The sequence below is a fragment of the Eschrichtius robustus genome, chromosome 8 (assembly GCF_028021215.1).
Source record: "Eschrichtius robustus isolate mEscRob2 chromosome 8, mEscRob2.pri, whole genome shotgun sequence".
Lineage (NCBI taxonomy): Eukaryota > Metazoa > Chordata > Mammalia > Artiodactyla > Eschrichtiidae > Eschrichtius > Eschrichtius robustus.
The window spans coordinates 85722948-85735725 of record NC_090831.1 but is presented as its reverse complement, the minus strand read 5'-3'; the positions used below and the strand labels follow the sequence as shown (position 1 = coordinate 85735725).

At 37.4% G+C, this 12778-nt stretch overlaps 1 protein-coding gene across 4 annotated transcripts in view; it reads right to left on the bottom strand.

Annotated features, from left to right (window-relative positions):
• BBS9 (Bardet-Biedl syndrome 9) overlaps positions 1 to 12778 on the bottom strand; it is a 469951-nt gene that overhangs the window by 440263 nt on the left and 16910 nt on the right. For all 4 annotated transcript variants that reach the window (XM_068549287.1, XM_068549291.1, XM_068549288.1 and 1 more), the window contains exons 4-5: positions 12160 to 12224; positions 6324 to 6437 (exon numbers count right to left, since the gene is read on the bottom strand). In XM_068549287.1, the coding sequence (XP_068405388.1) occupies positions 6324 to 6437; positions 12160 to 12224 (179 nt within the window). The remainder of the gene's footprint in view (positions 1 to 6323; positions 6438 to 12159; positions 12225 to 12778) is intronic.

Below are 12778 nucleotides of genomic sequence, written 5' to 3'. Positions count from 1 at the left end.
TTCAAATAAAAATGTATTCAAGTTAAATTTTTCAACAAAATATCATGGAAGGCATTTTGTTCATCAGATCAAGATTTCATCTTATGTCCTCGAAGACTCCTCAAAGACTTTATAATCTTTCTACTCTAAGAAACTAGTACAGTGCCTGGGCATTCAGAAGACTCTCAGTAAATGGGCATTGGATGGATGGATGGATGGAGGGGTGGATGGATGGATGAATGGATGGATGGACAAACAGACACACAGAGAGAGATGATGCAATTACCACACTTGCTCTAGTCCCTGAAAGTTCCCATACATCTCCAACAAATCAACTATTTCTTCCCACTGTCCTTGTCACACATTTGAAAGATTCCTATACATTATAAGGTTCATCAACCTGTCTCAGCCCTACAGGATAAATTTTGGGTAATTGAGGATGCAACTAACTATAGGGTCTATAAGTCACATTATGAGTAAAGGAAATTCTAGCTCAAATTTATCTTGATAGTAGCAAGATACATTACATAGACTACATAAAGTATCATATTTTACCAAACTAGGTATACACAGTTGTTGACCTTAAAACAATAATGTTCCTTCTTCATTCCACCACTGGGTTTTTGTCAGTAAACATTAATGATGTCCTTTTCCAAATACTATTCTGAAATGGCAAGCTTATCTTAATTAGGTAAAGTATCATGTCAAAAACCATTGGAAGTTGTAGTGACACAATGAAACAAAAGCAGAGGAAAATCTGGCAGGTATATCACTTGTTCCTTTTTTCAAAAACAAGTAGAATTCAAATTACCAAACAAAACAAATAACACCAATTTTAGTTACATATTTTTAAATCAATTCAAATCCACCTTTTCAAAATTGATTTAGTATATTTCCAAACTATAATTTGATTGTCCAAACTTATGTCACTCACTAAATTTTGCAAGCATTAGTCAATAGTATAAAAAGCATAGATAAACTACCATATTTACAAAAACCCAGAGTCACATGTTCCTTCAAATAAGCGGCTTAGACGCGGAGCAACTAGGCCCATGAGCCACAACTACTGAGCCTGAGCGTCTGGAGCCTGTGCTCCGCAACAAGAAAGGCCGCGATAGTGAGAGGCCCACGCACCGCAATGAAGAGTGGCCCCCGCTTGCCGCAACTAGAGAAAGCCCTCACACAGAAGCGAAGACCCAACACAGCCAAAAATAAATAAATAAATAAATAAAATTTTTTGTTTTTAAAAAAGCGGCTTAGATTAAAATCAAAGAAACTATAAACATTTTAAACTTCAAACACATCTTCCACACCCCTCTGTAAAAAAAAAAGCCCAGGGCTTCCCTGGTGGCACAGTGGTTGAGAGTCCGCCTGCCAATGCAGGGGACACGGGTTCGGGCCCTGGTCTGGGAAGATCCCACATGCCGCGGAGCAACTGGGCCCGTGAGCCACAACTACTGAGCCTGCGCGTCTGGAGCCTGTGCTCCACAACGAAAGAGGCCGCAACAGTGAGAGGCCCGCGACCGCGATGAAGACTGGCCCCCGCTCGCCGCAACCAGCGAAAGCCCTCGCACAGAAACGAAGACCCAACACAGCCAAAAATAAATAAATAAATAAATAAATAAATTTAAGAACAGTTTAAAAAAAAAAAAAAAGCCCAATATAGCCACTAATATCGCACATTTCAATCGTTTCCCTCTAAAAAGTATAATATGGAAAGAATTTTTATTTAAATTCTGGAATGGCAGGTAGTAGTTTGAATAATGGAAGCTACTAGGCAAATATTCTTCAAGTAGTTCATAAAACTAGATTTCCTATTTCTTTAGCACTTCTTTCTCATTAATAGACATTGCAACATAGCTTGAGGTAAAACCAAAACTTATGACATCAAATGAACGCACCTTTGAGTTTTTGCAAATGTATAAAGGGTATTTTTGAAAGGTTTTCTTAACAAGCAAGCAAACAAAAAAAAGGTTAGAAAAAAACAGTAATTACTCTTTTGCTGATTTCAAATAATATATTACCTCCACACACATATAAACTCTCTGATTATTTTAGGGGGTACTTTTCTTATAAACCAAAGTACCAACCAAAGAAATGAAATTGAGAAAGCAAATATCTGACCTAGAAATTACCCAACATGTTTTCCATAATCTATGCAGAACCAAAGTTATGCACCATCTTTAGCCAAACCAAGTACACATCTTTCTGATTGGAAAGTTTTTTTCCTGAATCAGGGAGAAAGCAAATTTACTCATAGCCTAGATAGCCCAGTTTAGTATGGTTAACGCCATAAGATTCTAGAAGCAGAGAGCCTGGGTTGGAATCCCTCCTCTACCATGTACTAAGTATATCTTAAGTTACTCAACCTATAAAGCCCTTAGGACAGTGCCTGGTACAGAATAAGCACTCAGTAGATGCAGGGTGGCAGCAAACCTCTAGATCTCTGCAACTTGGCATCGGTTGGGAGACTGTCAGAAATTCAAACTCTCAGGTCCAATTCCAGACTTACAGAGCCAGAACCTACAATTTTATCATGATCCCTTTATGATTTGGATGCAAATTAAAATTTGAAAAGAACATCTAGAAAGCATTTTTACATTATATTCTGAGGTATTACCTATAATAATTAATTTTTTAAAGAACCACTCCATTGCCCTTCTGAAGTTACATTTATTTTTAGCAAAAGGCAAAGTATTATTTGGGATAAAAATTCCTCCGTTAGTGATTTTTTACCATACCTCTGTACTCAAAGAGAGACCCAACTAAAGCCCAAGGTTGTAGAGGACTGCCATCTAGTGGTAGTTCATTCTGATGCACATACCAAATAAACTCCCTCTGCCTATCAGTACTCTAAACACATTTGTTTAAAATGCTGCTAGGTTTTCTTTTTGCTTAATTCCTTTCTTGAAGACTACTGACACGATTACCCAACTTAATAATTCCACAAGAAGACATCTTAAATACAGAGGAAGGTAGAAGACAAAAATTTTTCAATTTCCTTTTTTAAACTCAGATAAAAAATTTAAAAAAAAAACCTCAGATCAAGTGATCAAGCCTAGGGAAGTTTTCAGATTAAAAGACTGACCCGCTCTCTCCTGTAAAGGTGCGCATCAGACACACACTAGCAGCATCAGGCTTAGAAAATAGGCTTTCTTTTGAAATGTGCATTTCTTGGGGTGACTTCTACTTTCTTCTTCCTAAAGTTCTGTACTTTTTACAATATATTTATATAGTTTGCAGGGGTGCTTTTTTGAGAAAAAAAGTATTTTGTAACCTTCTGACTCAATAACTCCACTTCTACATTCTATCCTAGGAAAATAATAAGAAACATGGGCAAAGATTTATATTCAAAGACGTTCATTTCAGCAAACCAAACTTAATCTCAACAGCTTCATAAGAACCCACTGAATCTATGCATCAAAACTTACTTAATCATTCTCCTCTGTTACTCATTTAGATCACTTCTAATTTTTCTATATTACAAATAAATATATGTATATACAAAAGGAAGGAAGGGAGGACAAAGAGGAAGGAAATAATTAAATATATGTCAATTTGATATGACTTTTTCACATTTTGGATCACTTCCTAATATACATTCCCGTAAACCACATATCAGCATTCAAGAACATTTTCACAGTTCTTAACAGCCAACCTGCTTTATAATAGTACTGTAAAATTTTACATGGCCACAAGCCATGTAGGATGTACAGACTGTACTATCACCACTCTAGCAGCAAGTTTTATCCCATGGATAATTTTTTAACAGTTTTACAATTAAGATATAATTTACTTACCACCCCTTAAAGGTATACAACTCAGTAGTTTTCAGTGTATTTATAGAACTGTGCAACCATCACCATAATCTAATTTGAGTTCATTTTCATCATCCCAAAAAGAAACCTTGTAACCACTAGCAGTAACTCCCCATTCCCCATGCCAATCCCCCAAAAAGGCTAATTTTTACTACCTTACCACCCCACTACTTTTTCATGTTTTCTTTTAGATACCTCAATGATATTATGCAAGTGTTTCAAACCCATGAAACGAATAATTGCTTCTGCTACTCGGATATCTCTCTGTTTCAAATTGGGAAATATCCTGCTTAACCACAGGAAAGTAAGATACCTTATAATCACCTCTTGTTTTTTCAGAAGGTACTTTTTAAATGTAAGGCATAATTTAAGAACTAAGAGAAGATATATAAGTACAAAGTTACCTATTCTTTCCAAAACTAGTAGCAACTCTAATTACATTGAAAGTCCATTACTGAATATAGCAAAAATGTCACACAAAAGCAAGGAATTTCTTTTTTATTTAATTTATTTAAAACTTTATTTTAATTGGGTTAACTTGATCTGGTAATAAAACTAAAAGTTCAGTGCAATCAATGTAAGATAACATTTGACATGTGATCTAAAGAATTGTCTTGTTAAAAATAGGGCTTTCCTGGTGGCACAGTGGCTGGGAATCTGCCTGCTAATGCAGGGGACAGAGGTTCGAGCCCTGGTCCGGGAAGATCCCACATGCCTCGAAGCAACTAAGCCCATGCGCCACAGCTACTGAGCCTGCGCTCTAGAGCCCGTGAGCCACAACTACTGAGCCCACGAGCCACAACTGCTGAAGCCCGCACGCCTAGAGCCCGTGCTCCACAGCAGGAGAGGCCACTGCAATGAAAAGCCTGCGTACCGCGGCAAAGAGTGGCCCCCGCTCGCCGCAACAAGAGAAAGCCTGCGCACAGCAACAAAGACCCAACACAGCCAAAAATAAATAAAATAAAAAATAAATAAATTTTAAAATAAATAAATAAATAAATAAATGTCTTGATACTACCAAAAAATAAAAACTTACTTTCATTTAGCCAAAGCACTTTTTCCTCATATAATAATTTTTTTTACTCCAGATGTATAGAATTTAGCCATTTTTCTTTTGGGGATTTAGTAGGGGAAAGAACATGGAAAATAATTAAACAGGGGAGACCTAGGTCCCCCGATCATATCAGACGTTTTTTTAAAGAACAGTGGAAATCAGTTCTAACAGCTGAAGTTGGGAGGGGACACCTCACAGAAGTTAGCCTCTCATCAAATTTTAGCTTTTTCTTTCCTCTCTTCATTTCACTCTAGACATCTCCCATATTCTTCAAATAATCCAAACATTCCTGTTACTCAAGGTAAGCAATACTGCAATCCAGCCAAGTGTTTTGTCTCATATCACTTTAATTACACAAAATGTTTATTTTTACATTACCACCCAAAATATTCTTGCCTTTACCTCTATATATGAAAAAAGTGAGTTCACATGAATGAAGGATGCTTCCAAAATAAAGACATTTTTTGTGTCACTAAAGCAAAATCTAACACAGGTAGCCTACTTTTTATTAACACAAGAGTTAAACAATAAACTCATACAAACTTGAGCCCAAAGAGAGCTATATTATAAAATCCCTAGTTACATGTTCATCAGGTGCCCCCCACAAACACACACACACACAATCACACAGGTGTCGACACCTGGCTTCCTATCCTCATTTCAGCACTAGCAGCTCCTCTATCGTCCTGTCACAGTGAAGTGAGAGGAGTTGGCTTGTAAATTATTCTCCCACACCAACAGCAACAGTATACACAAGCAAGCACCAAGCCCTGGTAACTCAGAAGCTCTGGAACTATGGTGGCAGCCCTTGCGCTAATTAGAAAGAGATACCACCAGGGTGGGAGGAACCCAGCCTCACTGAGCCAGTACTTCGCAAAGGTAATGCCTTTGTGAAATTTAGGAAAGGCACCCTTCCTCTGGGGATGTTTATTCCAGGCCAGAGCACATGGCTTGATGAGCAGGATCAGGTCTGCATTTCAGTCTCCACATGCCCCTGGTCCAGGTGCCCTGGTTTAGAAACAATCTGCACAACCCTGTACAGTGGCCCTGGAGGTGGATTGGGTGGAGACAGGGGTCTACAGCTTCACCCTGCCTATACCCTGCCTAAGTAGAGCAGGGACCCCCATCAACGAAAAGATCAACCCCTTCTTCCACTGAGAGAGGCAGGGACACAGTTCCACCACAGAAAAGCTCAATTTCAGTCAGCTCATTTATAAAAGACAAAATGTAAAGAAAAGACAGTTTTAGAAATGTCTCTGTAGACCACATAAAAGTGCTGGTTATATGAAAATCAAACACATTCAATGTTTAAAGTTTTCTTTTTTTATTACTTTGCCCAAGTATTTGAATATAAAGGTTTCAATAAAATATGTTTAACTCTCTCTAAGATTCATACCACATAATTCTCCATTTTTATATGGCCAAATATTCTGGCCCTTACAATAGCACACTCATGATTAAATGCAAATTACCTTTTACACCACCAAATGATCCATAAGTCATATTGCAGGCTGTTCTCTGAAGATTATGTTCATACATCAATTTGATCTGATATTGGGTCCCATGTTCCACATTACCCAAGCTTCCTAAAAAGAAAAAAATAAAAAGACTGCTTTGTATTTGTTTACATTAAAATATATTAATATCTTCTCATCCTCTTACCAATTCCAAGTAATTCAATTTCAGTGAAATTTAAAATGGCAAAGCACTAAAGCATATGTATTATGAACAATTAGCATACTGATGACACAGAATGCCAGCACAGTTAAAACAATTTAAGTCTCAGCTAGATTATACCAATAGATGAAATACTACCCTGGGTGACATTTTGTTATCTATGTCCATTATGTCTGAGTAAAGTGTAATTATTTAAGTAACAACAAAATCCTCCAATTTCAGTTCTGAAATAAATGAGGTTAAGTTCCCTGCATTTATAACAATGATAGACCAAAGACATGAATCAAAGTGTCTAAGAAAAAAATTCCCCACACTTTCAAGCAATTCAATTTTCTGTCCCAACTCTCAAAATATTCAAGCCCCTAATATATTATGTTCTAATTTAATAGAGAGATCTAAAGCTTCTCTCAGCAAGTAAAGAGCAATATGTTTTCTTTGAAGTCTGCCAAGAAGAATCTCCTTCAAAACAAAGAAAAATACTTTCCCTGCATTTAATAGATCATATGTGCTACAATCACTTTGTAGTTCATTCCAAATGAGAAAAGATTCTTTATCCGCATTTTACTCTCTAGTTGTTAGGCTTTCTAGAGTATATACAGTTAGAGCTATATCCTAGTGATCAGGCAAGAACATTATGATTAAAAGAGGTGTTAGAAAGAAAAATGATTCCAAATGTAACATTTTCCATTAAGAAGCATCTTTGTCATTCGTTCAAAAATGCAAAAGTTAAAAGAAAAACTTAAAATATCACAAAGCAAATGAAATAGTCCCAAACTGGATAATATTAGATGATTAAAACAATCTAAATATAGGGGCTTCCCTGGTGGCACAGTGGTTAAGAATCTGCCTGCCAATGCAAGGGACACAGGTTCGAGCCCTGGCCTGGGAAGATCCCACATGCCGCGGAGCAACGAAACCCGTGTGCCACAACTACTGAGCCTGTGCTCTAGAGCCCACAAGCCACAACTACTGAGCCCATGTGCCACAACTACTGAAGAAAGCCTGCGTGCAGTAACAAAGACCCAACACAGCCAAAAATAAAAAAGTAATAATAATAAATAAGTAAATTTATTTTTAAAAAATCTAAATATATGTTTGTATGTATGTATGTATATACATATTTATACATGTGCATTTACTTGTTTGTTTTTTGTCCAGAAGGATTCACCAGTGTACACTGAGGTTGTAAGAACAGAAGTATTTCTACTTCCACTTTACAACTGAGGCACCTTAAGTTTAAAAAAGAATTCAATAAATTTCCCCCAAAATCACATAGCTGATAAGGGACACAGTACTCAAACTAGGTCTTCAGAGCCAGCACTATACATCCTGGTACCTGGTTGTCCATCATTTAACAACTTTCAGGGAACCTGGTAAGCCAATGACAATTTCCAAAATTGAAAAAAGAAAGCAGCATCAAAAATATGTTATTTCCTGGGGAGGGATGAATTGGGAGTTTGGGGTTAGCAGATGCAAACTATTATATATAGAATGGATAAACAACAAGGTCCTACTGTATAGCACAGGGAACTATATTCAATATCCTGTGATAAACCATAATGGAAAAGAATATAAAAAAGAATGTGTGTGTCTGTGTGTGTGTGTGTGTGTGTGTATATATATATATATATATATATATATATATATATGGATAACTGAATCACTTTGCTGTACAGCAGAAATTAACACAACATTGTAAATCAACTATACTTCAATATAATATATATATGTTATTTTCACGTCCACTTTTCTCTCCCTGGCTTTCTCTTCCTCATTTGGAAGGTGGAGGGTTGAAAGAGAAAAACTAACAGGCAAGGATTTCTTGGAGGAGAACCACTTCTACTCAGATCTATGCCCCTGAAAATGCTAACAACTCACATACCAATAGAGTAAAAAAACAAAGAGAAAGACTCAAATTTGCCAGCTAACCCTGATAGGAGATTGAAAGCTTTCTGGAACCTAAATGGTAGTAAAATCAGTAAGGTCCAGAGAAACTGGTGGTAATCACAACCATACCAGCCACACAGGCAAAAACAAAAAACAAAAACTCTAAAAACATAACTCACAGCATTGACCTAAGGACAGTTCTAGCCTCTAAGAAACCAGGAAAAAAAAAAGATCCAAGAAACTTTTGGTTTGTCCCTACAGAAATTCCAAATTTCATTCTGCACCTAAAACCAGATGGATCCCTCCGAGTAAGGAATGCACTTACGCATGCCTGCTAGCCAAAAGGCCAGTGAACACAAGGGTCAGCAGTCAATATTTAAACAAACTTGCATGAAATGACATTAGGATTTATGTCTTGAAAAAGCTGCAAATGCATTGGTAAGTTTTTAAATTTCAGGTGACAGCACTTTAAAATGTATTAGTGCGCCTATGGAGAACAAAAGACAATTTATCTTCCTTCAGTACTAACTTGGAATAAAGGTAGTACCTGAAAATCTAAAAATTCTGATCACTTGTTTTCTAGAGAAGCATTGATGACATAAGATTAAAATTACTTACATAGGTTTTGTCCTTGAATATACAGACTGAATACAGTAAATGTATATCTATAATGATAGTCTATATATAGCTAAAGTTAATGTAAAGTTTCATCAATTAGATAGTAAATGGATATCAGAACATTTATGCTGATGGTCTTATTTAAACAAGACCTAATTTAAACAAAATAATTCTCTGGACAATCAAAGGTCACCTTGAAAACAGGTTTTGGTGTAATTTTACATAACTGCTGAGAAATCTAATGATGTTAAATGAAATAAAAGCCATTACAGAGTAAGCTAAAAGGTTCATTGTATTAAGTAATCAAATTAGGTTATATAACCCTGTCAAAAGTAAAGAGACATCCTTTTGCCCTCTCACGGCAAATATTAAAATTCTATAAATATGTCAAATGCTTAGTAAGTACAAAATTTTTGGAAAAGAATATTTAAAAGAACATAATCAGTATGGCTTAAGCTCACACATCTGTGACCATTTACTCAGAAACTGCGGCCCATCAGGAAGGAATCTGAGATGCCATGTGATGCTTTTCCTTTACCAGAGTATAAGATGGGCAAAGTTCAGGTCAGCAAGACCCTGCTGTTTCTCTGTATTAAGCCTGCATTTAATGACATATCACCCCCCGCAAAAAAAAAGTCAGCACACTAGCCTCTGATTATTAAGAGTTGTTTGCTATATCCAGGAGGTCTCCTCTAATTTGCCTCAAATATTTTTTAGGAGCACATTAGCGCATAAAAGAAAACAAAAAACATTTGGGGAGGGGGCCGTCAGGGTTAAGGATGTCAAGTTCAGCTAACACTTTTCATCTGCTGACACCAGTGGTTTCACTTAAACTAGAAAGTGTTTATGCTTCCCCTGTTATAGTAAAAGCTAGGTAAAAGTTCAGTCTGGTACCTCAAGAAACATATTCAAGAGAACAAAAACATTAACTTCTCTGCTTCTCAATTTAAGCCAAGCCAGGAAAAATATACAAATTGCCAGGCTATGAATATCATAGGAAGCTGAAGAAATGAGAGACAGAGAAGGAAAATGAGGTGGAGTGTAAGGGAATGTAGTTTGGACAACTCCTCATCCCCGGAGAATACAAAGCTTGTAAATGAATAGAAAGAATAAAAGAGCAATAAAATCGCCATTCCCGTGACAAATAACTTTCATTATCAACACTAATTTGAAGGAGGATACCAATGTCCCATAAGCAAGTTGTGACCAAACATGCCAGTTTCTTTCACTAGCCTTTTTTGATAAACACACACTGCATCCCTAGTCTATGCCCTACACCCCAGTGAAACTCTAGAGACTTCTGGCTTTCTGAGCCATCATTCAAACGGGACCAGGGAAGGCCAAGAGTCTAACCTAATTCCTAGATTTTAGGATGTGTCCCTCTCCTGCCCTCTTAGAGCTCCCAGAGCCTCTAGAAGGGACCAGTACCCCAAGCAGTATTCAAGAGTCACTGTGGGCAAGTTCTTCTCCTCCATACCTGTTAATAAAATTTCACTTGAAGTTAACAGGCTTATGATGGAAAACAGAGGAACAACTAGACTCCGGCAATAAAGTAGCCTATATCATACCTTCTCCATTTACTCTGGAACACTAAATATCTGCCCTACCACTAGAAGGAGCAACATCTTCTACCACGAAACCAATAAGAGTATTTAGCAATGACAGTAAGAGGTAGTTTACCAGGCCTCTGATATAAATAGAATGGAAATGGAAAAGAAAATGATAGTGGTAACAGATAAGGAAAAGAAGAAAGAAGAAAATAACATACAGAGAGTAATAAATAGCCACTACCAATTGCCTCAGCATTACCTAGACATAAGTTCATTCATTCATTCAACAAGTATGCCCACCACACACCATATATCAAGGCTGCCTTCAAAATCTAATAGATCTTTGCCCCAAAAAGAGATGGCCTAAGAATAGCCAGCTCTGGGACTTCCCTGGTGGTGCAGTGGTTGGGAATCCGCCTGCCAACGCAGGGGACATGGGTTCGAGCCCTGGTCGGGGAGGATCTCACATGCTGCGGAGCAACTAAGCCCGTGCGCCACAACTACTGAGGCTGCGCTCTAGAGCCCGCGAGCCACAACTACTGAGCCCATGCACCACAACTACTGAAGCCCCTGCATAGAGCCTGTGCTCCGCAACAAGAGAAGCCACCACAATGGGAATCCGTGCACCGCAACGAAGAGCAGCCCCTGCTCACCACAACTAGAGAAAGCCCGCGCACAGCAACGAAGACACAAAGCAGCCAAAAATAAAATAAATAAATTTATTTAAAAAAAAAAAAATCCAGCTCAGTGACAGTAAATATGAATCATGACTCAAATTGAAAGCAAAATACAAAGAAAGCCCAAATCAAGAAAATGAATGTGAGACATCCAAATCCTAGAAGCTAATATTTACAGCAAATTCCGAAAGAGAGTATCTTTTGTATAAGCAATAGGTCCACAGACACTCAGCTTTATTGTATCCGTTAAAAGATGCCCCCATATTGCACATCGTAAAAATAACTGTCAACTTGGACTAAAATTTATCTAATAACTGAAACAAAATTTGTAAGTTACCTTTTCATATTTAATAAGGGCCAAAATACTGAAACCAAAATGCAATTAACTTTCATACTTGTACCCACAGAACCATGTCAGGGAATGAAACCTAATTAAGTCTCAAATAAATGCCTTGAGGTCTGGTTGAGTGAAGACAACCAAAAGCCAAGAAATTGGAACTGTAAAGAGAAATACTCGAGGTTCACCAAAGAAAATGTACTTTAAACCACCATGACTCAGCACCTAATGAATTTTGCTGTTGCTGTTGAACATTTCTTAAGACTCAAGTGTCCTAAATACCCAGAATTGGCCTCTATTAGTCATAGGCAATCCTGCACACAATTCCTCAGAGGAAGGAGATCCCAAGGAACCCTCTACAGTGATAGAAATTTAAGTATGCATGGAAATAGCAGACCAAGAAAATGTAATAGCCTTTGTACCTGAAAGAATAAATGAACAATGGGAAAATGCTAAGCAAGATAAGAAAACCTTCAACTGAGTCAATATTAACTATTCTTACATAATATTAAGAAGTCCAGATTTTAGTACAAATTCTACATTAGAAAAAAATGTTTCTTACCTGAGACAGAGTAGACACACAGTTTTCTAGAATGCAACACAGCCAAATGAAGCATTTCAGTACCTCTGAAAAACAGGGAAAGTTTTAAAAGTTTAAATACTAGTTTCAGGTGTAACCCAAAAAAATGACAAAATGATTTTAAAAAGAGATTTTAACCATAACCTATCATGAGTGAACTAAATAATTCACTAGATAACATTCAAAGCTGAAAAATAAATTGAACAACAAGCAACCAGTTTGGCAATACCAGAGGCCCAAGGACTCTGCCTCAAGGAGCTGCCTTCACATTGAAGCCAAGGGAGTCTCCCAGCAAAAGTCATATCAGAGGCGCCTTCACGAGTGCTCTCCCACAATAAGGAGATCCACGTGGGACTTCCCTGGCAGTTCAGTGGTTAAGACTTCGCGTTTCCATTGCAGTGGGTGCGGGTACGATCCCTGGTTAGGGAATTAAGATCCCGCAAGCCGCAGGGTGTGTGTGGAGGGGGAGACCCACGTTCTGTTCCTGGCTTGAGCAAGTCACTTACACACTCTAAGCCTATTTCCCCTTTTGGAAAATAAGAGGTTTAAATTAAATGAAATAAAAATCATGTGAAAGCACCTTGTAAAGTATAAAGCACTA